Consider the following 25,945-nt stretch of genomic DNA (forward strand, 5'->3'; position numbering starts at 1 on the left):
ATTTGACAAAATCCTACACCCATTCATGCTAAAAAACTCTTCGAAAAATAGGAATAGAGAGCAAATAACCTACAGATCATTTGCAGGACAACTGATGTGTTTACTATGTTTACTCTTCTAATTGTAGTCTTTTAATCTATGAACACAGTATGTCTCTCAATGTGATATGAGCATGTGCTAAAGAGCATTTACAGAAAACCTACAGCTAACTACACTTAATGATGAAAGACTGAATGCTTCCCTCTAAGCTCAAAAACAAGACAAGGATATGTACTCTCACCATTCTTATCCAACATAGTACTGGAAGTCGTAGCCACTGCCATTAAGGCAAGCAAAAGGAATAAAAGGCCTACAGATCAGGAAGGAAGAAATAAAACTGTCCCTATTTGCAGATGACATGGTGGCCTAAGTAGGAAATCCAAAGGAATCCATTTTTAAAACTGCTAAAACTAATAGGTAGCTCAGCAAAGTCACAGGATACAAGATCAACACACAAAAATCAATCGCACGTCTGTATACTAGCAATGAACATGCAGAAACTGAAAATAGAAATACAATACCGCTGGCAGTCACTCCAAGGAAATGCACTTAACGAAAATTGTACAGGATATGTATGTTGAAAATAACAAAATGATAATGAAACAAATTTTTAAAAGAGCGAAATAAATGGAGGGATATACTGTGCTCATGGATTAGAAGACTCACTACACTAAAGTCAGTTCTACCCAAAATGATTTATAGGTTTAATATAATTCTTATAAAAATCCATGCAAAGTTTTATGTAGACTTAACAAAGCTTATTCTAAAATTTATATGGAAAGGTGCAAGCCCTAGAATAGCTAAAACAATCTTGACAAAAAAAAAACAAAGTGGGAGGAATAACTCTACTCAACATTATAGCTACAGCGATCAAGACTGTGTGCATTGGCAGGGGAATAGACACATAGATCAATAGAACTGAACAGAGAACTCAGAAATAGACCCACCCAACTGATTTTTGACAAAATTTCCAAAATGTTTTAATGGAGGAAGGATAAACTTATCAACAAATGATGCTGGAGCCATTGAACATTCATAGGCCAAAAAAAAAAAAACAACCAATAGCAACAACAACAAAAAAACCCTTCAATAAACCTCACACCTTGGGACTTCCCTGATGGTCTAGTGGTTAAGACTGCACGTTTCCAGTACAGGAGACCTGGGGTCAATCCCTGCTCAGGGAAGTAGATCCTGCATGCCACAACTAAAGATAAAGATCCCGCATGCCGCAACTAAAAGATCCCGCCCGCTGCAACTGAAGAGCCCATGTGCCGCAACTAACATGCAGTGCAGCTAAATAAATAATTTTTAAAAATAAATAAAAAAATAAACCTCACACCTTATCCCCCCCCAAAATAAAACCCCACCAAAAACACTCAAAATGGTTCATGATCAAACACCAGTTACCAATGCCAGGAGAGAACTACAGCTTCATAGAAGATAGCGAAGTTCATAACTACGTCAACCACAAGGATCTTGGTATCGGAGTCTTCAAAGAAAACACAATACAGTCAAGCAGTGGTTGGAACAACACTTTACTTACCTAGACAAGTAAGAGCAAGACTAGCTCCAATAGTGGGTGTTGGTCCCTCTCAGCAACCACGGCAGGGAAATTGGCCTACACACACCCCTCATGTCCCCGCAGGGGACAGATATAGCAATGGGGTTGACCAGGTGCCATAGACACACACACTTAGGCAGAAAAAAGGAGTCATATTGAGTCTGAAACAGGGAAACATATTCCCACTCAAGGCAATAAGAATGGCACAGGCTGTGAGGGTTTCTTATCTTTCGGTTAGGAAGTGTTCTAGGTCCAAGGCTCTGAGTGGGCAAGCCTGGGGAGGGGCGACAGGTCAGCAGTGACTGCTCTCCCAACAATGGACTGAAATGTAAAACTATAAAACTTTCTCTAAACATTAAGAGAGAATCTTCAGGGTCTAGAGCTAAGCAAAGATTTATTAGGCCTGACACCAAAAATGCGATCCATAAAAGGAAAAATTGATAGATTAAACTTCATCGAAATAGAAAAGTTTTGCTCTGCACAGGACTCTGTAAGAGGATGAATCAACAAGCTGCTAGGTGGGGGAAAATATTTGCAAACCATATATCTGTCAAAGGACAAGTATTGTGAGTACATAAATAACTCTCGAAACTCAACAGTTAAAACAATCAAATTAGAAGACAGGCAAAATACATGAACAGAGATTTCACTGAGGAGGATACATAGATGGTAAATAAGTACATCAATAGATGGTCAACATCATTAGCCATTAGGGAAATGCAAAATAAATTGCAATGAAATATCACTACCTACCTATCAGAATGACTAAAATTAAAAATAGTTGACAACACCAAATGCTGCCAAGGATACAGGGAAATTGGGTCACTCATATACTACTGGTAGGGATGTAAAATGGTATACTCTGGAAACCCGTTTAGTAGTTCCTCAACATGTTAAATATAGAGTTCCCAAAAGACCCCGTGTTATATAAATGAGTCAAAGATGGCCTCAGTGTATTGGCCCTATGTTGTTTATTTCTTCAAAGCAGGCCAGCACCCACTCTGTCAAAAGCACATCAGTGCCAAGCGCTAATTTTTATACAACCAGATTTTTAGCCATTTTTAGCCTGCTTTGCATATCCCACAAGACTACACCAAACATCTGTTAGCTACAGATTAAAGCCCCCAAGCCACTGTTGTCCTTCAGAGTCCTCTGACCCAGAGAGTCTGCACCATACTGTTGAGCAACATTACCTAGACATGTAAGCTCCATCTCTAATCCTCATCTCCCCTTGAAGTCCCCTTGCCATCCACCACTTAATAAAATAAAAAGGGGGAAATTTGGACCCAGAAACGGATGTTCACAGGAGGAAGATGATGTAAATATGGCCATGTGATGACGTAGGTAGATGGGACTGATATAGCTACAAGCCAAGGATTAATGGCCACCACCAGGAGCTAGGAGGAGACAATAAAAGGTTCTTACCAAGAAAGAGTCCCATAGGGAGCATGGCTCTGCCAACACCTTGATTTTGAACTTCTAGCTTCCAGAACTGTAAGACAATAGATTCCTGTTGTTTTAAGCCACACAGTTTGTGATACTTTGCTATGGCAGCCCTAGCAAACTAATAATCCATGGAATATCACTCAGCAATAAAAGGAAAGAACTACTGATAAACACAACAACTTGGAGAATTATGCTGAGTAAAAAAAACAACAAAAAAGCCAATTCCAAAACGTTACATGCTGTGTAATTCCCTTTATATATCATTTTTGAATGGACAACATTTTAGAAATTAAGGGCTGATTAATGGTGGCCAGGGTTTAAGGACAGGGCAGAGAAGTAGTGTGGGAAGGACGTGGGTATGTCTATAAAAGGGCAACACAAAGAATCTTTGTGGAAATGTTCTGTATCTTGACTGTGGTGGTGGAGACATGAACTTACATATGTGATAAAATTGTATAGAACTTAATACACACACACACAAATAAGTACAACCAAAACTGGTGAAATCAGAATAAAATCAGTGAACTACATGCCAATATCCTGGTTGTGATTTTACACGGTAGATTTACAAAATGTTACCATCTGGAGAATTGAGCAAAGTGTCAGTGGGTCTCGCTGAATTGTTTCTTACAACTGCATGTGACCTACAATTACCTCAATAAAATTTTTCAGTTAAAAGAAAATATCTCTTGGTTGTTAAGAACAGATTTTAAATAGAAAGAGTGACAGAAGGGAGAAAGTTAGGAAACTTTTGCAGAAATCCAAGAGAGAAATGGATGTTGGCTTCAACGAGGAGTATAGCAGTAGGGTTGAAGCAGTATGGAGATGTAGTTGGATTCTGGATATATAGTATTTTGAAGGTAGAACAGAATTTGCTGACAGATGCATGTAGGAAGTGAGAGAAAGAGGAGTGTCAAGGATGACTTCAAGGTTTTAAGGTGGAGAAGGCTGTAGGTGGAGAAGGTTTGGCAGTAGAGTTGGGGGAGGGGATTGAGATAGTAAAGCTAGGGGACTACATATCATCAAGGGAATAATTGTAGATAGAGAAAAGGAAAAAACTAAGAACTGAGACTTCAAAGAAGGTTCTTAAAGCAGGGACTCAAAAAAGGTATCTCAAAAAGTTTAGGTTATCCAACTATGAAAGTATGGAATATCCAAGTGTGTGGGTTCACAGACTAGTTACAATTAGGAGTCTGCAGCACACAAGCTGAAGATTATTGGGCTAGGATATCTTGAGTTGGGGCATGGGCCTCATGATTTGAGTTTATGTGCCACCCAAGAAACCCAGGAGAAAAGTACCCTCCTTCCCCTACACCCACTTCTCCCAAAAATCCCTCAAACGACACAAAACAAAAACCAGCATGTCCAAAGTGGCTGATTTCAAAATCTGTAAAGAAATCCTTGAGTGGGCAGAGATTCGCTGTGTAAATATTGTGAAGAACGACTTCATTCTGCCACCTGATCTTTCCACTGGGAGCTTGGCTGTTTCCCCCAGATCCAGCCTGTCAGTCTTATGGTTGATACAGACTCCAGGAGATGTGCAATCCTGGCTGCCACCCTCCCCATCATGCTTCTCACCCCATCTGTTGGCTGGTTCTTAATTCTCTGTACTAGTATTAGAAGTTCCCTCTGGGAACCCAATTAGGGCGTGCTCACCAAGCAAAACTAATGTGCCCTCTGTAGGAAGTACATACAGCAGTGTTCAACATGTTGGTTTGATGGGACTTGAAGCAGCAAACAGACAGTGTTCCCATAACGCCTGTCACTCCGGGACAGAACCATAGGGGGAGTAGAAATAAGGGAGGAAGGGAGAGAGAATGGGGACACTTTGGGACACAGCTGCCACCTACTGCTGCTCTGCCATGCCTAGAAAAGCAATGAAAGCTGAAGGCAATTGCTCAGTTTGTTCGGCCCCTGGTGAGGCCGCAATATCTCTAAGCCAGTTAGTTACATAGAGGGTGGTAAGGTTGCTCAGTCTGGAGAAGCGAACCATGGAAAGAGTTAGGGAGGAGACAGGAGCTATTTTCAGTTTTGAGGAACATGGCTGTCACTGCTGGAGACCTGGGAATGAGGTAGAAAACTGGTTTTCTGCATTGTGGCTTCAAACCTCAGACCTAGTAATGTCAGCAGGGTATGGGAGGCAGAGGAAATAGGCTTAGTTGGAGACAAACCTTTCTACAGCCAGAGCCTTCTTGCCTATCAACCTGCCTCTCCATCCCTGGTATAGGTGGTTGGTGCCTTCTAGGGAATTCCATGATTGCAGACATGAGGGGGGAGGTGCAGAGGACCAGAATAATCTGGGACACTGGTCAAAAGCACAGATTCTCAAGTCCCACTCCAGACCTCCTGAAAAAGATTCTCTGTAGGAGGGCTCTGGATATCTGTATTTTAATAAGCTCCCCCAGATGATGCTGATCTGAAGCCTATCCACACAGTAGTTTTTGAAAATCCCTGAGCCAGTGGCCCTTTAAGACCCTTTCCAACTCCAAGAAGCCAGGACTATAGTCTTTAGCCCCAGTGCCAGCCAATGTAGCCTAGAGAGAGTGGGTCTAGGAAGGAGTTGCTTTGCAGAGCCAAGGAAAAGGAGACAAATGTCTCCAAGGAAAAGACTTTCAAGAGGCTCCAGCTCTCCTGGTAAGGGAAGGTACAGGAGTGTCAGGAGTCACACACCACTCCTGCCTTTGGTGACTACATTTTAAGCATTAATAATAGCTCACATGCTCACATATACTGAGAGTCTATTATGTGCCAAACACTTTGCTTAGCACTTTACATTCCTTTTCCTTCCTTATAATAACCCTCTGAGAGAGATATTATTATTGCCCTATGTTATAGAAGAAAAAGCTAAGACTCAAAAGAAAGAAATAAACTTGCCCCAGACCACATGGCTCTTAACCACCATGCTAGGCCTGGGTTGCCTCACTTGAGTAATAAAGGAGCACTGTGGCAAAGGCCTTTTGGATTCATTAAAACTAAAAGAACCACACTCATGATTGTACTCTCAAGTCCCAGGCAGAATTGAAGGGAAGGTTTGGGGATGTCTTGGGTTTTATTAACCTTCAAGTCCTACCTGCTTGATTGTATGGGTGATTGCATACCTCTGTGAAGTGGCTTTTCTGTCTGCCCTGAGTCCCACCACTTTCCTGCCCCCACACCAGGACCCACACTAATCTACAAAGTGCCTTTGTGAAAATTAGAAAAAGGTGTCCCTTCTAATACATGTTGCCCAGTGGGCACAGGGCTTGGAGAGCAGTTTGAGACTTCAGACAAATTAGAAAAGGAGGCACTCTATCTCTCTGAGTGGAAGTACCTCTGCATCAGTTGTATAGCTTAGGAAGTGGAGAACGGGCTGGATTACAGCCTCCTTGAACTCCCTTGGCCTTATACCTTTTTACAGGGTCCAATCTGATCAAATCTACACAGCAGACCTTGTGGCCACCCTGCCCAATACTTCCAAAGGTTGCCTAATCTCAGGGAGGTGAGAAAGGAGGGAGCTCCTCACTGAGGGAGACATTGGAGAAGAGAATCAGAAAAGAGCCTACTGATTTCTTGGATGTGTAGATTAACATTTTTTGTCAAAATTGGGAAGGTTCAGTCATTAGCTCTTTGAGTATTCTTTCTGCCCCTTTCTCTCTCTCCTTTCCTTCTGGAATTCCCATTATGCGTATGGTGATACATTTGATAATGTCCCACAAGTCTCTGAAGTTCTGTTCTGTTTTATCATTCTTTTTTCTTTCTGTTCCTCAGACCGTATAATCTTGATTGATCTATTTTCACATTTGCTAATTCTTTCTTTTACCAGCTCAAATCTGCTACTGAGCCCTTCTGCTGAACTTTTCACTTAAGTGATTATACATTTCATTTCCATTGTGTTGCTTTTATAATGTCTATCTCCTTATCGATATTTTCCACATAATGAGAAATTATCACCATACCTTCCTTAATTCTTTCCATGTAGTGTCCTTTGCTTTCTTGAACATAGTTATAAAAGTTACTTTAAAGCCTTTGTCTGCTAAGGCCAACACCTGGGGCAACTCAGATACAGTTTCTACTGTCTACATTTTTTGTTTTAATTTGTTTTAATTTCTCCATCGAATCTGAAAGAGATCCTTGCTGGGTAGAGTCATCTTGGTTGTAGGTTTTTCCCTTTCATCACTTTAAATATGTGCTGCCAGTCCCTTCTGGCTTGCAGAGTTTCTGCTGTGAGATCATCTGTTAACCTTATGGGGGTTCCCTTGTATGTTATTTGTTGTTTTTCCCTTGCTGCTTTTAATATTGGTTCTATTTAATTTTTGATAAATTAATATGTGTCTTGGTGTGTTTCTCCTTGGATTTATCCTGTATGGAACTCTCTGCACTTCCTGGACTTGATTGACTATTTCCTTACCTATATTAGGGAAGTTTTCAACTGTAATCTCTTCAAATATTATCTCAGTCCCTTTCTTTTTCTCTTCTTCTTCTGGGACCCCTATAATTCGAATGTTGGTGCATTTAATATTGTCCCAGAGGTTTCTGAGACTGTCCTCAGTTCTTTTCATTCTTTTTTCTGCTCTGCAGTCGTTATTTCCACTATTTCATCTTCCAGGTCACTTATCCGTTCTTCTGCCTCAGTTATTTTGCTGTTGATTCCTTCTAGAGAATTTTTAATTTCATCTATTGTGTTGTTCCTCAGTGTTTGTTTGCTCTTTAGTTCTTCTAGGTCCTTGTTAAACGTTTCTTGTATTTTCTCCATCCTATTTCCAAGATTTTGGATCATCTTTACTCTCATTACTGTGAATTCTTTTTCAGGGAGACTGCCTATTTCCTCGTCATTTGTTTGGTCTGGTGGGTTTTTACCTTGCTCCTTCATCTGCTGTGTGTTTCTCTGTCTTTTCATTTTGCTAAACTTACTGTGTTTGGGGGTCTCCTTTTCACAGACTGCAGGTTCGTAGCTCCCTTTGTTTTTGGTGTCTGTCCCCAGTGGCTAAGGTTGGTTCAGTGGGTCGTGTAGGCTCCCTGGTGGAGGGGACTCGTCGTGCCTGTGTTCTGCTGGATGAGGCTTGAATCTTGTCTTGCTGGTGGGCAGGACCGCATCTGGTGGTGTGTTTTGGGGTGTCTGTGACCTTATTATGATTTTAGGCAGCCTCTCTGCTAATGGGTGGGGTTGTGTTCCTGTCTTGCTAGTTGTTTGGTGTCCAGCACTGTAGCTTGCTGGTCGGTGAGTGGAGCTGTGTCTTAGCGTTGAGATGGAAATCTCTGGGAGAGCTTTCGCCGTTTGATATTATGTGGAGTGGAGCCGTGAGGTCTCTGGTGGATCAGTGTCCTGAACTCAGCTCACCCCCCTCAGAGGCACAGGCCTGACACCCGGCCGGAGCATCAAGACCCTGTCAGCCACACGGCTTCTCTGGAGGGATCGAATCAGCGCATGTCCCTGGAGCTGGCTGCCCCGGGGCCGCAGTGCTGCAGCACCGGATCTGTGCGTGGTCAGCTTGGCCGGCCCCCACACCCTATTCATTACGTCTTGATGTCCACCAGGTGGCAGCAGAGAATGTGAGAAGCCCATAATCTCTGAGCAAAACTTCCTAAAGACTTTTTATTTTTTTAACATGTTTATTGGAGTATAATTGCTTTATAGTATTTTGTTAGTTTCTGCTGTATAACAAGGTGAATCAGCTATGTGTATACATATATCCCCATATCCCCTCCATCTTGCTTCTCCCTCCCACCCTCCCTATCCCACCCCACTGAGGTGGTCACAAAGCACCGATCTGATCTCCTGGAGCGATGCAGCTGCTTCCCACTAGCTATCTATTTTACATTTGAGTTATATGGGGGTTTCCTGGAGAACCAAACAAGACTTTTATGGGAGGAGAGATTTTGGTTTTTGTTTGTTTAAAGCCTGCCCCAAAGTACACTACATGGACCATCTTAGCCCATAAGTCAGGTTACAGCCCTGCACATTCTTTTCATTCATGTATTTCTACCTTGCCTCACCCTTCCTTTCAAGCATTTGGGCCAGGAGGCCTTTCTTTTAAGACAAAGTGTCCCCCTGACACACTTTCAAAAGGTTCTCTAAATCTTCTAAATCCCTTTGGCTTCGAGACAGCCTCTCTGCCTGCATTTCCAACCTCTCCCTGTTTTCTCAGTCACTAGCTGGTACTTCCTGGAAGATGTCCCATTGAAGACATTTCTATGAGGTTGGGAGGGCAGAAGGGAGTATTGGTTAGCTATGTTTGGCTAGATTTACAAGGCGCCTTGACTCTGGAATCCTCAAAATTCTAGACTTTGGGCATTTTATCTTATACAGTAGAACATTATTGGAATAAAATGTTATCCAAAGATAAGGCAGATAATGAGTGAGGTTCAAAGTGGAGGGAGAGGATTAAGAAGAGAAAAGAGCTCTGAGGAAAAGAGGTGGATAGACAGTGCATAATATACATCAGTTTCCACAATTGTAAAATGGGGAAAATAACAGTTGCTATCACATAAGGTTATCGTAATGAATAAAAGAGTTATTCCTGTAAAAACACTTGTGAAAGCACCTGGCATGTAGAAAGCGCTATCTTTAATTTATATAATTGTAGGACTACAATTGTCTTATTATTACCAGTCCTTCGTCACACTGCAGCCCTCCAGAGCGGGTGCTTTAGGAGACTAACCCTTTCCTGGTTCTCAGTCACTTCAGTGACTCCAGATTCCTACCATCCTGAATTCTTTCTGACACACCACAGGATCTGTGACATCCTCCTCTAAGATGTCCTTGTTGATTAACCCCCACTTTTAGCTAAAATCAGTGAGCACCAAGGGGGTTGGTGATGAATCAGTAAAGAGGTATCTCAAAGAGCCAACATACAGCATATTTGTGGGACCAGCACACTGGTGGATATCAGAGTGAACAATTTTTAGCACCAACAAGAGAGCTAGGGCTTTCTCCCCAATTCGATTTCCCCTCTTCTTTCCTCACAGTAGCTCTAGCCATTGGACTCTGCAGTAGCTTTCCAAGCTGGCCTGAGTGATTATTTCCTCACCCAACCACACTATGTCATCATGCGCCGTTTTCTGTGATTTGATGGATATTTATTTCTAGGAGGATGGGAAACAAAATGTTTGAGGTCATATAGTGCAAACCATTATTTTATAGAAAAGGCTTCAACCCAGAGATGGGAGTGGACTTGCTTAAAGTCACAATGCTAGCATGTTTATTTCTTCCAAAAATTCTAGGCCCCTTGAGGGCAGGGACCATGATTTCTAATTGATTTCTATTTCTCTCTACATAGCATCTTACATGGTGGAAAGCTAATGATATTGTAAATATCAACTTGTCAAAGTCAGAAGACTTGGGCTGTGAGAAGACATCACTTACTAACTGCATAATCTAAGTTGAGTCAACACACTCCTTAGACTTTGTTTTTACCTCTGTGAAATGGAATTAATTGTCTCTGACTCTTCTTCACAGAACGTGGTAAGAACAAAGAGAATGGGCATAGAAGTTACTTATAATCTACGAAGTGTCAGCCAAACTGAGGCACTTAATAGGTCTGAGCTAGGCATAAAGAAAATACCAAATATATGCTCTCTAAATGAGTGGAAACCTTCTGCCATAGAGCCATCAGCAGAGTAGCCAGGACTTCAGAAGGCAACGTGTCCAGAGTCTTGGATAACTGCATCTCCCTTTCCTACCTTGAGAAAGCTATACAAGAGCAGCACCCCACCCCTAGTTTTCCTGAGACACAGGACCTATTGTCCCAAACCTACCCTGACTTGCACTCTCATTGTCTGCAACCGCTTTCACCTTTTCAGCTTTCCAGGTTCTTTAAATCCTTCTCAGGGAGTGAGGTTATACGCTACGACCAAAATTCCTGTTCATAGTAGCCCCTCAGGAACTGGCCCCTCCCTACCTCTTCACTATTTACTAGCATGCACTAAGGACAACTGCACTGCACAATTCAGGGCTGAAGGGCGGTGAGAACGATGATGGTTGCCATTATCCTTGTGGTCTAGGTGACTAGTGCCCTCTGGTGCACAACTCTAGGAATACAATGTGACTGGTGCCAGCTGCACGTACTCTCCATTCCCATCTCTATGCCCAACACAGGCTACTTCCTTTGCTTCGAATGTCCTATTCCTCTCCTCTCCACTCATTCAAACCATCCCCATCCACTGAGGACCTGTTCGACTTCTAACTGCTCCATGGAGCTTTCTCTAGCTCAAGTTGACACCTTCCTTCCATGAACACCTGACATGTGGAAAGTGCTATCCTAATTTATATACAGATAGACCTAGGAGATATTGCAGGTTCAGTTCCAGACCACCGCAATAAAGCAAATATCGCAATAAAGGAAGTCACATGATTTTTTTTGTTTTCCAGTACATATTAAAGTTATGTTTACACTAGATTGTAGTCTATTAAGTTTGCAATATGCATATTTGTCTAAAAAACTACATACCTTAATTTAAAAATTTTTTATTGCTAAAAAATTCCAAAACAATTACAATAGTAACATCAAAGATCACAGATCACCATAACAAATATAATAATAATGAAAATGTTTGAAATATTGCAAGAATTACCAAAATGTGACACAGAGATATGAAATGAGCAAATGCTGTTGGAAAACTGGTGCCAACAGAGTTGCTCAATGCAATAGCTGTGAAGCACAATAAAGTGAAGCGCAATAAAACTAGGTATGCCTGCAATTGTAGTACTACACTTATCTTACTATTAGCAGTCACAGTGAAGTCCTCCAGACAAAATGCTAAACCTTTCCTGGCTCTCAGTCACTTCAGTCTTAAGATTCTTATTTACTACCCACCCTTAAAGTTAGCATCCCACAATTTAACATGTTTAAATGTCCTCTAGTTTCTTCATGTGCTTTAGTCTTCTTAATTGTAAGTATTATACGGCAGAGACCATGTCTTAGAGTCCTCCTAGTGTAGAGATTAATATAAATAGCATTACAGGAATAATAAGAGCTACTATTTATTGAGCACTTATGGTGCATCAGGCACATCAAATGACACACGTTTTAAATCAATATATGTCATTCAATCCTCATAGCAACCTCGCAAGGCAGGTACTATTATTCATTTTTCACAGACGAGAAAATTGAGGTTAAGAGAGGCAAGTTGACTTGCCCACACCTACAACCACTCAGTAGCAGCCTGGCTCCAGAGCTCACTCTAAACCATTATCTTATTGTTTCCCAAAATGTGGTCTGCATAAATCACCTGCATTAGAATCACTTCAGGTGCATATAGCAAACCATTGCACCCCATGTCAGCTGAGCTGAATCAGAATCTCTGAGGATAGGCTCCAGAAATATTTGAGATTTTATCTAGGTAGCTGGTATTAGATTAAGTTTGAGAACCAATGTACTATACTTAACACGTACAAGCTAATTGACACAGAATCGTGCATGTAAATGCATACTCATGCACACGTGTAAATAACAACATACCCAACAACACATAATATTTTATATCAGAGTGGTCCTGAGGGATCAAGTGAGGGAAAGTATCCTTTGAGCCTGCTTTTCCAGCCTAACCATCAGATTACAAAACCACATAATGAATTTTACATTCCTGCCTCCGTAGGAAAAATGGGTATAAAAATATCTTGGCCTTGCTGGATCTTGGCAGTGGAGGGTGGCTGGCTGGCTGGCTGGCTACCCAGACTCACAGCCCATCCTACCCACACCCCCCCCGACACACACACAATGTCTAAGAATCTGTTCATTAGATTATGCCATAAGCCAGTTTCAAAAGAAAGGGAAGGTGCAAAAGAGACACAGGTATATCAAAATTTTTGTGTGGCTAATTCTTAGCTGTGTGGACTTGAATAAGTTATTTAATCTCTCTCACTTCAGCTTTGTCATCTGTAAAATTGAGATGATAATAACAACAGTAGCCATTTCATAATATAGTTATGAAGGTTAAATAACCCAGTACATTTAAAGAGCTTGGAGTCTAAGTGTTAGAAGAAGAGATTGACAAGTTGTACTCGATGTTAGTATAGTAGTATTGCCAGGTTTTGAGCTTAGCATCCAGACCCTGTTTCCAGCTGGATTACAAGTGGGTCTTTAGATGGAGGACCCTGGAGAGTTTGTCAATATGGCGTGGAAGAATATGATTTTGGATATGAAACTGGGATGGAAGAAAAAATAAAGATATTAGGAGGAGCTTCAAGATGGCGGAAGAGTAAGACGTGGAGATCACCTTCCTCCCCACAAATACATCAGAAATACATCTACATGTGGAACAACTCCTACAGAACACCTACTGAATGCTGGCAGAAGACCTCAGACCTCTCAAAAGGCAAGAAACTCCCCACATACCTGGGTAGGGCAAAAGAAAAAAGAAAAAACAGACACAAAAGAATACGGACGGGACCTGCACCAGTGGGAGGGAGCTGTGAAGGAGGAAAGGTTTCCACACACTAGAAGCCCCTTCTCGGGTGGAGACTGTGGGTGGCGGAGGGGGGAGCTTCGGAGCCACGGAGAAGAGCACAGCAACAGGGGTGCGGAGGGCAAAGAGGAGAGATTCCCACACAGAAGATCTGTGCCGACCGGCACTCACCAGCCCAAGAAGCTTGTCTGCTCACCCGCCAGGACGGGCGGGGCTGGGAGCTGAGGCTTGGGCTTCCATCAGTCGGAGCGCAGGGAGAGGACTGGGGTTGGTGGCGTGAACACAGCCTGCAGGGGGTTAGTGCACCACGGCTAGCCGGGAGGGAGTCCGGGAAAAAGTCTAGAGCTGCCGAAGAGACGAGACTTTTTCTTGCCTCTTTGTTCCCTGGTGCGCAAGCAGAAGGGATTAAGAGTGCCGCTTAAAGGAGTTCCAGAGACGGGAACGAGCCACGGCTATTAGCGTGGACCCCAGAGATGGGCATGAGACGCTAAGGCTGCTGCTGCCGCCACCAAGAAGCCTGTGTGCAAGCGCCCCTCCTGGGAGCCTGTGCAGCCCGTCACTGCCAGGGACAACTTTCCCGGGAGAGTTCTACACAGCACCTCAGGCTGGTGCAACGTCACGCCGGCCTCTGCCGCCGCAGGCTCGCCCCGCATCCGTACCCCTCCCTCCCCCCGGCCTGAGTGAGCCAGAGCCCCCGAATCAGCAGCTCCTTTAACCCCGTCCTGCCCAAGGGAAGAAGAGACACCCCGCAGGTGACCTACACGCAGAGGCGGGGCCAAATCCAAAGTTGAACCCCGGGAGCTGTGCGAACAAAGAAGAGAAAGGGAAATCTCTCCCAGCAGCCTCAGGAGCAGCGGATTAAATCTCCACAATCAACTTGATATACCCTGCATCTGTGGAATACCTGAATAGACAACGAATCATCGCAAATTGAGGAGGTGGACTCTGGGAGCAAATATATATATATATTTTTGTCTTTTCGTGAGTGTGTATGTGTATGCTTCTGTGTGTGATTTTATCTGTATAGCTTGCTTTTACCATTTGTCCTAGGGTTTTGTCTGTCCGCTTTTTTTTCTTTAATTACTTAAAAAAATTTTGTTCTTAATGATTATTATTTAGTTTTTACATTAATAACTTTTTAAATTTTATTTTACTTTATTTTATTTTATCTTCTTTCTTTCTTTCTTTCTTTTCTCCCTTTTATTATGAGCCGTGTGAAAGACAGGCTCTTGGTGCTGCAGCCAGGAGTCAGTGCTGTGCCTCTGAGGTGGGAGAGCCAACTTCAGGACACTGGTCCACAAGAGACCTCCCAGCTCCACGTAGTATCAAACAGCAAAAATCTCCCAGAGATCTTGATCTCAACACCAAGACCCAGCTCCACTCAACGACCAGCAACCTACAGTGCAGGACACCCTATGCCAAACAACTAGCAAGACAGGAACACAACCCCATCCATTAGCATAGAAACTGCCTAAAATCATAATAAGGCCAAAGACACCCCAAAACACAGCACCAGACGTAGACCTGCCCACCAGAAAGACAAAATCGAGCCTCATCCAGCAGAACACAGGCACTAGTCCCCTCCACTAGGAAACCTACACAACCCACTGAACCAAACGTAGCCACTGGGGAGAAACACCAAAAACAATGGAAACTACGAAGCTTCAGCCTGCGAATAGGCAATCCCAAACACAGTAAGATAAGCAAATAAGAAGACAGAGAAACACACAGCACATGAAGGAGCAAGGCAAAAAACCACCAGACCTAACAAGTGAAGAGGAAATAGGCAGTCTCCCTGAAAAAGAATTCAGAATACTGATAGTAAAGATGATCCAAAATCTTAGAAATAGAATGGGAAAAATGCAGCAAACTTTTAACAAGGACTTAGAAGAACTAAAGAGCAAACAAACAGTGATGAACAACACAATAAATGAAATTAAAAATTCTCTAGAAGGAATCAATAGCAGAATAACTGAGGCAGAAGAACAGATAAGTGACCTGGAAGATAAAATAGTGGAAATAACTACTGCAGAGCAAAATAAAGAAAAAAGCATGAAAAGAATTGAAGACAGTCTCAGAGACCTCTGGGACAACATTAAATGCACCAACATTTGAATTATAGGGGTCCCAGAAGAATAGGAGAAAAAGAGAAGGACTGAGAAAATATTTGAAGAGACTATAGTTGAAAACTTCCCTAATATGGGAAAGGAAATAGTTAATCAAGTCCAGGAAGCACAGAGAGTCCCATACAGGAGAAATCCAAGGAGAAACACGCCAAGACACATATTAATCAAACTATCAAAAATTAAATAGAAAGAACAAATATTAAAAGCAGCAAGGGAAAAACAACAAATAACACATAAGGCAATCTCCATAAGGTTAACAGCTGATCTTTTAGCAGAAACTCTGCAAGCCAGAAGGGACTGGCAGGACATATTTAAAGTGATGAAGGAGAAAAACCTACAACCAAGATTCCTCTACCCAGCAAGGATCTCATTCAGATTTGACAGAGAAATTAAAAGCTTTACAGACAAGCAAAAGCTAAGAGAATTCAGCACCACCAATCCAGTTTACAACAAATGCTTGGAACTTCCCTACGCAGGAAAGGCAGGAAACACAAGAGAAGGAAAAGACCTACAATAATAAACCCAAAACAATAAAGAAATTGGTAATAGGAACATACATATCGATAATTACCTTAAATGAAAATGGATTAAATGCTCCAACCAAAAGACATAGACTGGCTGAATGGATCTAAAAACAAGACCCACATATATGCTGTCTACAAGAGATCCACTTCAGACCTAGGGACACATACAGACTGAAAGTGAGGGAATGGAAAAAGATATTCCATGCAAATGGAAATCAAAAGAAAGCTAGAGTAGCAATTCTCATGTCAGACAAAATAGACTTTAAAACAAAGACTATTACAAGAGACAAAGAAGGACACTGTGTAATGATCAAGGGATCAATCCAAGAATATATAACAATTTTAAATATTTATGCACTCAACATAGAAACAACTCAATACATACGGCAAATACTAACAGCCATAAAAGGGGAAATCGACAGGAACACAATCATAGTAGGGGACTTTCACACCTCACTTTCACCAATGTACAGATCATCCAAAATGAAAATAAATAAGGAAACACAAGCTTTAAATGATACATTAAACAAGATGGACTTAATTGATATTTATAGGACATACCATCCAAAAAGAACAGAATACACATTCTTCACAAGTGCTCATGAAACATTCTCCAGGATACATCATATCTTGGGTCACAAATCAAGCCTTGGTAAATTTAAGAAAATTGAAATCGTATCAAGTATCTTTTCCGACCAGAACACTATGACACTAGATATCAATTACAGGAAAAAATCTGTAAGAAATACACATACATGGAGGCTAAACAACACACTACTTAATAACCAAGAGATCACTGAAGAAATCAAAGAAGAAATTAAAAAAATACCTAGAAACAAATAACAATGAAAACACAACGACCCAAAACCTATGGGACGCAGCAAAAGCAGTTCTAAGAGGGAAGTCTATAGCAAGAAAATCCTACCTTAAGAAACAAGAAAAATCTCAAAAAACAACCTAACCTTACACCTAAAGCAATTAGAGAAAGAAGAACAAAAAAACCCCAAAGTTAGCAAAAGCAAAGAAATCATAAAGATCAGATCAGAAATAAATTAAAAAGAAATGAAGGAAACGATAGCAAAGATCAACAAAACTAAAAGCTGGTTCTTTGAGAAGATAAACAAAATTGATAAACCATTAGCCAGACTTATCACGAAAAAAAGGGAGAAGACTCCAATCAATAGAATTAGAAATGAAAAAGGAGAAGTAACAACTGACACTGCAGAAGTACAAAGGATCATGAGAGATTACTACAAGCAACTCTATGCCAATAAAATGGACAACCTGGAAGAAACGGACAAATTCTTAGAAAAGCACAACCTTTGGAGACTGAACCAGGAAGAAATAGAAAATATGAACAGATCAATAACAAGCACTGAAATTGAAACTGTGATTAAAAATCTTCCAACAAAGAAAAGCCCAGGACCAGATGGCTTCACAGGCGAATTCTATCAAACATCTAGAGAAGAGATAACACCTATCCTTCACAAACTCTTCCAAAATATAGCAGAGGGAGGAACACTCCCAAACTCATTCTATGGGGCTGCCATCACTCTGATACCAAAACCAGACAAGGATGTCACAGAGAAAGTAAACTACAGGCCACTATCACTGATCAACATATATGCAAAAATCATCAACAAAATACTAGCAAATAGAATTCAACAGCACGTTAAAAGGATCATACACCATGATCAGCTGTGGTTTAACCCAGGAATGCAAGGATTCTTCAATATACGCAAATCAACCAACATGATACACCATATTAACAAATTGAAGGAGAAAAATCATATGATCATCTCAATAGATGCAGAGAAAGCTTTCGACAAAATTCAACACCCATTTATGATAAAAAAAAAAAACCCTCCAGAATGTAGGCACAGAGGGAACTTACCTCAACATAATACAGGCCACATATGACAAACCCACAGCAAACATCGTCCTCAATGGTGAAAAACTGAAACCATTTCCACTAAGATCAGGAACAAGACAAGGTTGCCTACTCTCACCACTATTATTTGACATAGTTTTGGAAGTTTTAGCCACAGCAATCAGAGAAGAAAAATAAATAAAAGGAATCCAAATCGGAAAAGAAGAAGTAAAGCTGTCACTGTTTGCAGATGACATTATACTATATAAAGAGAATCCTAAAGATGCTACTAGAAAACTACTAGAGCTAATCAATGAATTTGGTAAAGTAGCAAGATACAAAATTAATGCACAGAAATCTCTTGAATTCCTATACACTAATGATGAAAAATCTGAAAGTGAAATTAAGAAAACACTCCCGTTTACCTTCGCAACAAAAAGAATAAAATATCTAGGAATAAACCTACCTAAGGAGACAAAAGATCTGTATGCAGAAAATTATAAGACACTGATGAAAGAAATTAAAGATGATACAAATATATGGAGAGATATACCATGTTCTTGGATTGGAAGAATCAACATTGTGAAAATTACTCTACTGCCCATAGCAATCTACCGATTCAATGCAATCCCTATCAAACTACCACTGGCATTTTTCACAGAATTAGAACAAAAATTTTCACTATTTGTATGGAAATACAAAAGGCCCCGAATAGCCAAAGCAATCTTGAGAACGAAAAACAGAGCTGGAGGAATCAGGCTCCCTGACTTCAGACTATACTACAAAACTACAGTAATCAAAACAGTATGGTACAGGCACAAAAACAGAAATATAGATCAATGGAACAGGATAGAAAGCCCAGAGATAAACCCACGCACATATGGTCACCTTATCTTTGATAAAGGAGGCAGGAATGTAGAGTGGAGAAAGAACAGCCTATTCGATAAGTGGTGCTGGGAAAACTGGACAGGTACATGTAAAAGTATGAGATTAGATCACTCCCTAACACCATACACAACAATAAGCTCAAAATGGATTAAAGACCTAAATGTAAGGCCAGAAACTATCAAACTCTTAGAGGAAAACATAGGCAGAACACTCTATGACATAAATCACAGCAAGATTCTTTTTGACCCACCTCCTAGAGAAATGGAATTACAAACAAAAATAAACAAATGGAACCTGATGAAACTTAAAAGCTTTTGCACAGCAAAGGAAACCATAAACAAGACGAAAAGACAACCCTCAGAATGGGAGAAAATATTTGCAAATGAAGCAACTGACAAAGGATTAATCTCCAAAACATACAAGCAACTCATGCAGCTCAATGTCAAACAAACAAACAACCCAATCCAAAAATGCGCAGAAGACTTAAATAGACATTTCTCCAAAGAAGATATTGCCAACAAACACATGAAAGAATGCTCAATGTCATTAATCATTAGAGAAATGGAAATCAAAACTACAATGAGGTATCACTTCACACCAGTCAGAATGGCCATCATCAAAAAATCTACAAACAATAAATGCTGGAGAGGGTGTGGAGAAAAGGGAACCCTCTTGCACTGTTGGTGGGAATGTAAATTGATACAGCCACTATGAAGAACGGTATGGAGGTTCCTTTAAAAACTAAAAATAGAACTACCATACGACCCAGCAATCCCACTTCTGGGCATGTACCCTGAGAAAACCAGAATTCAAAAAGAGTCATGTTCCAAAATATTCATTGCAGCTCTATTTACAATAGCCAGGACATGGGAGCAACCTAAGTGTCCATCAACAGATAAATGGATAAAGAAGATGTGGCACATATATACAATGGAATATTACTCAGCCATAAAAAGGAATGAAACTGAGTTATTTGTAGTGAGGTGGATGGACCTAGAGTCTGTCATACAGAGTGAAGTAAGTCAGAAAGAGAAAAACAAATACCATATGCTAACACATATATATGGAATTTAAAAAAAAAAAAGAAAAGAAATGTCAGAAGAACCTAGGGGCAAGCCGGGAATAACGATGCAGACCTACTAGAGAATGGACTTGAGGATATGGGGAGGGGGAAGGGTAAGCTGGAACAAAGTGAGAGAGTGGCATGGACATATATACACTACCAAACGTTAAATAGCTAGCTAGTGGGAAGCAGCTGCATAGCACATGGAGATCAGCTCAGTGTTTTGTGACCACCTAGAGGGGTGGGATAGGGAGTGTGGGAGGCAGGGAGATGCAAGAGGGAAGAGATATGGGGACATATGTATATGTATAACTGATTCACTTTGTTATAAAGCAGAAAGTAACACACCATTGTAAAACTATTATACTCCAATAAAGATGTTAAAAAATTAAATTAAAATTTAAAAATAAAGATATTATTTTGCTTACCACTTCCTCTCCTGTCATAATAAGTTATTATTATTTATTTTATGATATGTAGATTTGCTGCCAAAAAAAAATTCAGTGTCCTGACAGCTCAATTTCTCACTTTCAAGTCAAGCCTCATATATACAAGCCAGGGTGGCATATAGAGTAGTCAGGAAAGGAACAAGGCACCCTCGTTTGGGTCAGGTCTACCTAATTTTCAACTTTACCCGCCTATAGACTATGAGAGTGGCACATACTATATTAGGTCTAAGTAAGGACACTGTTCCCAGTTATTACATTCAGTTTCTCTGGTCTAAGCAAATACTTTGTAAAGGTGTTTCATATTTTCTATTGAATTTGTTTCTAAGAAAAAATTCATCTTATTTCTATTATAGATCCCAGTTAATTAAAGATGTATATTGTAAACTCTAGGAAACCACTGAATTTTTAAAAAGAGGTACAAATTAAAAGCCAATAGTAGAGGTAGAATGGAATAAAATGCTCAATTTTTAAAAAGTGTAAAAATTTTGAAGTCAAAGAAGAAATGGAATAAATAGAAAACAGCTAGCATGATGGTACATTTCAAGCAAACTATATCAATAATTACAATAAGTGCAAGTTGTCTAAATATACCGCTTAAAAGACACAGATTTTTCACATAGAATAAAAAAGCAAGACACAACTATGCCCTCTACAAGAAACCTACTTTTAAATTAAAAGACCCATATAGGGTAAAAGTAAAGGAAAAAAAATCAGTGTTTTCATTCCCTGGCCTTGGCAGATGTTGCTCGGTGTTGGATAAAGTGAGGAAGGTGACATCAGAACAAGACAGCAAGGAGAAAAGAATATACATGTCTAAAATTCCTCATACAAAACCCTTAGAGTTTGACATTTTCTGAAATTCAGAATTTGGGGTATTTTGGACAGGCAATATGGTGAATATATGGTATATTATATAATACCCCCGGGGGCTGTTACAAACACATTAGTATTTCATAGTGAAATGGATAGTCACATAAACAGGTTAAATAAAGACTATACATAGCCTCATATAAATTCAGGTCAAGTTTTGCTGCCTATGAGTTTTGGTGGCAAACTTATGAAAACTTATGGTTTTTAGAGATTACTGAATTTTGGAATTATAGATAATGGATCATGGTCCATATTCAGGTCAGTCAAGGAGGAGCAAAAGAAAAGTGAGACCCACAAATGAAGCCATGCTGAAGCCTCCTTGGTTTGGGGATACAGGTCCATTCTTCACTTTTTCCAGCCAGAGACAGCACTTGTCCTCCAGCCTGAAGCCCCCGAAGTGCACAGTACTTTGAGTGTAGGGTTGTGGATCACTTAAGGCGAAGTTATGCCCACTGTACATGCAGAGAACATGACCTTAGGATAGAAGCACTGTGTACATTATGGCCAAGTGCTGACCATGGCTGGCATCAGGAACGACTAGAACAGAACAGCTCTGATGTGCTCTTTTAATATACTGAATTCATGCACAAGATTTTATCTGGAGAAAGGGTACTAAACTATAGCCAAAAAATATGTGTCGACCATAGCATTGAAAAGTACATTGGATTGTTCCATTGAAATTTGCTAAGAGAGTAGAACTTAAATATTCTCAGTAAAGAAAGAAAGAGAGGGGGAGAGAGAGAGAGAGGGAGGGAGGGAGGGAGGGAAGAAGGAAGGAAGGAAGGAAGGAAGGAAGGAAGGAAGGAAATACGTGAGGTGACTGATATGTTAACTCATATATCTAACCATCATGTTGTACACTTTAAATATCTTACAATTTTATCTGTCAATTATACCTCAATAAAGCTGGAAAATAGAAAAAGAAAGAAAAGTGGCTTAATTTTATTCTATTGGAGTTTGTAGACGTGTAGATTCATGCATTTCATCAAATTAGGGAAGTTTTTGGCCATTATTGCCTCTAATATTCTTTCTACCCCTTCCTCTCTTCTCGCCTAGGACTCCCATTGTGATTGTGTTGGTCTTGATGCTGTCCCATAGGTCCAGTAGGAGCTTACTCAGCCATATCGAAGGCAGAAATATAATTAATTCCTCTTGACCTCAGCATATAAACTTCCTAGGGGAATATGTGGATGTCTGATATAATGTAGATAAGCCAAGTCATAAGCAGACAGTGGAAATGATGGAAAGTTGGCGGTAAGCTTCATAGAAATACAGTTGGCAGGGCTGGTCCTTAGATACAGACAAAAATATGGAAGCCTACTTCAGCGACCATCAACCTTTTTTCCACTCCTACATTCGTCACATGCATAATACACCATCAGTAATTCTCATTTTATATTTAGTGATTCTCACGGACGGGGTGCCCTACAGCGCATCTACCCCATGGAGCTTATGGTATGCCCCCTTCTGTGCACTCTCAATCCCTCACAGGTTTAAATCACTGTAATGAATGGCATAGTGGAAGCCTCACATATTTCTACCACTAAATCCTTCCCGACATCAGCCTGCAGCAAAGTCCACAATGTCCATCAAAAGTCATTCCTGGAGGCTGAGGTATTCTGAGGCAGCATGATAAACCAGGAAAAACTTCAGCTGAGGGTTGGACATATTTAGGTTCTAATCTCACCTCTGCCAGGTATTAGCTGTGTGACTTTGAGAAAAATCACTTAACCTCTCTGAACATATTTCCTCAACTGTAAAAGGGGGAAAATAGTAATATGAACAACTCTGCAGAGTTGTTGTGGGAATTAAATGAAATGAAGTTTATCAAGTCAAGGGGTGAAGGTGAGATGCAAATCTTACAAACTTAATACAGGCCAAGTAGTGGCATGCAAAGAGCATAGCATGGAGTAAGGTAAAACTGGATCTGAAAGCTGGCTCTGCGTTTACCAGCTGTGTGACCCTGTTAGTCTCTTAATTAGCTTAACTGGTTTCCTCATCTGTATAATGGTGATAAGAACACTTATCATAAAGGACAGTCATTAAGATTTAATGGGAGAATGTGAGTGAAAAAAAATGTGTGAATGCTTTGCACAGATAATTTTTGAGCATATGGGAGTATGATGGAGATCAGTGTAGTGTGGGGAAAGGTAGGGGAATACTTTAGAAAGAGTGCTCAGGAAAGCCCATTACTGGCACTAAGAAGGTGATGGAAGAACTTAGCAAATGGGAGTTTCCATCCTTTGCAAATTTTTAAAACTTGCACTACTTCCACCCAGACAACTTTTAAAAGGTTCTCTCCTTCAAAAAGCACATATCCACTTCCCTGGGGTACAGCTTCCTATTGACCAGTTTCTTCCTTTCACCTCAGTCTCATGTCTTGCCCCTCCAAAGCATAAAACTCTGAGACAGCAAGGACACTGCTGGTCCTGATTCAGTAATCAGCCTCTTTCCATGTTTCCTTCCTTGAATCATGCCTATTTTGTTTGTAGGAGTCCTCTTCTTTTTTTAAAACTTCTTTTTATGATAACTTTATTCAGATATAATTAACAAACCACTATCACTGACCACAGGCTGAAGAGCAGGTCTCTTAATTCTGGTCAGAGACCAAGCTGCTAACACTGAATACAATTCCTGTGTTTAACCCTGGGCTCCAACCACATACCTAACCTAAGACATAGCCTGAATCCCTAACTCTGGACTTGGAGACTTAACCCTAATTTCAGACTGAAACCTTAACCACGGTCCCACATAGGGACCTCAATTCTATCCATAAACTGAGCCTCTTTCTGGCCATACTCCAAGGCCTTAACTCTGATTAAATTGAGTCCCTAGTCACATACTCACTGGCTATGTCTGGTCCAAGACTAAGTAGTGTAGTTATGACCAGTCCCAGAATGAGTCTCTAACCTTGATCTCCTATTGAACCGTAACTATGGCTACTGATAAGCCCTTAATTCGTGATACAGAGATCCAACCTATGATCAGACATAGCCTCTAAACCTGTCCCAGGCTGAGTCTCAAGCTTGAGCCACAAACTGTGACCTAACTCTGGGATATACTTAATATCCTCCACTGACCACAAAATGAGTGCTCAGCATACGTACTGACCGAGCTCTAACCCTGACCACAAACTGAGGCTCTAACTCTGTCACAGCCTGAGATCTGATCTTGGAAACCTACCCAGCTACAATTTCCACCGACTTAGCACTAACCAGAAAATGACCCCAATATTGGCAACAGAATGACTACTAAACTTGGCCTCATACAGAAACAAAAACATGTACAGAGACTGAACTCTAAACTTGGCCAAAGACTGTGCCTTAATCCTGGCCAAGAAGTGAAACCAAATCTTCTTCAAAGCTTGAGGATATAGTCCAACCACATCTTATGTCCTAATCCTGTTCACAGATAGAACCCTGAACACAGCCACAGCCTGAGACTTAACTCTGTTCATAGATCAAGTTCTAAACCTGGCCAGATACTGAGTTCATAAATCTGACTGTGGAATAATCCACTGAACCTGAGCCCCATCAATGGCCACTGATTTTGCCCCTAAATCTTATAGCCTCTAACTGCTTAGCAACTCAGTTTCCGGTCACAGACTGAATTCTTAACTCTCATCACAGACTGAGCCCATAAGACTTAACCTCTAGCCTGAGTTTTCACCCTGAAAATAAAACTTACGCTCCCAAAATGGCTAATGACTGATCCTGAATCTTTGGGGTAGACTGAACCTATCTCTGGCTAAATGCGAGCCCCAGACTGAATCCCAACTCCGACCACAGCTTTAACCTTAATCCTAGCCACAGACACAGCCAACACCAGAAACTGAACGGTTCACCAAAACTTAGCAAAGACTGAACCCAAACTTTGAATAGGAATTAAGGACAAAAAAAACCCCAAATATTTTTCTTAGTCTTTGCCGAAAACCTAACAAGAGATTAATTTTAACCCTGAGCACAGATACAACTCACCATGGTAAAGGGCGCACCATGGGAGCTCTATTGCTGGGTACATTCTGAGCACTGCCCTGGGACAAAGACTGTAAATCCTGCCCATAATCTGAGACCCAAAGACTAAACCCTAAGCCTGGCTGAAGAATGATTCCTAACTCTACAAGGTTAAATCAAAACCCTCCTCATATTATTAGAACTAACAACAGGCTAAGATTGAGTACTAAACTTTGTCACACACTGATTCTTAACCCCGTAAACAAATTTCACCATATTAGTGGCCACAAACTGAGTCCTAGCACTAGCTTGAGATTGAGCAATCAGTCTGGCCACAATCCTAGCCCTCAACTGGGGAGAGATGTACCCATGACACTGGGCAGGGTAGGGACGCTAAAAATTAGCACAGACTGAACTCTACTACTGATACCAGAATGCCTGCTAAGCACACTAGCCAGAGTCCAAGTCCCAAATTGACAATAGGACATGAACACTCTAAACTCAAACCCTGGCAACAGCCTTAGCCCCAAACCCTGATTGCTGCCTGAGTCTCTAAATCTAAACACAAGCTGGATCCTATGTGTTGCCCATTCTCACACTAACTTTATTTGTAGACTGACATATAACATTGGCAGCCAACCTGAGAAACATGTTTACAGTCTTAGCCCTAAAACCTTCTTCATAGTAAGTTTTAACCTGGACATTGGTAATCCTCAAACTCTGGTAAAAGGTTAATCAGATACAAAAATCAGCTGCATTTCTATATATTAACA

General features: G+C 40.8%; 1 protein-coding gene across 7 annotated transcripts in view; it reads right to left on the minus strand.

Annotated features, from left to right (window-relative positions):
* Positions 1 to 25,945, minus strand: part of ARHGAP36 (Rho GTPase activating protein 36) — a 156,811-nt gene that overhangs the window by 122,011 nt on the left and 8,855 nt on the right. For 4 of the 7 annotated variants that reach the window (XM_027097560.1, XM_027097559.1, XM_027097562.1 and 1 more), the window contains one exon: positions 3,026 to 3,092. The exons of 1 other annotated variant lie outside the window; for it this stretch is intronic. In XM_027097560.1, the coding sequence (XP_026953361.1) occupies positions 3,026 to 3,092 (67 nt within the window). Of the gene's footprint in view, positions 1 to 3,025; positions 3,095 to 25,945 lie in introns of those variants that run through there. 2 more of the 7 variants (XM_027097563.1, XM_027097565.1) reach the window with 2 other exon arrangements.

The sequence above is a fragment of the Aethalodelphis obliquidens genome, unplaced genomic scaffold (assembly GCF_003676395.1).
Source record: "Aethalodelphis obliquidens isolate GAN/ISIS:26980383/991018 unplaced genomic scaffold, ASM367639v1 scaffold115, whole genome shotgun sequence".
In the NCBI taxonomy this organism is placed as follows: domain Eukaryota; kingdom Metazoa; phylum Chordata; class Mammalia; order Artiodactyla; family Delphinidae; genus Aethalodelphis; species Aethalodelphis obliquidens.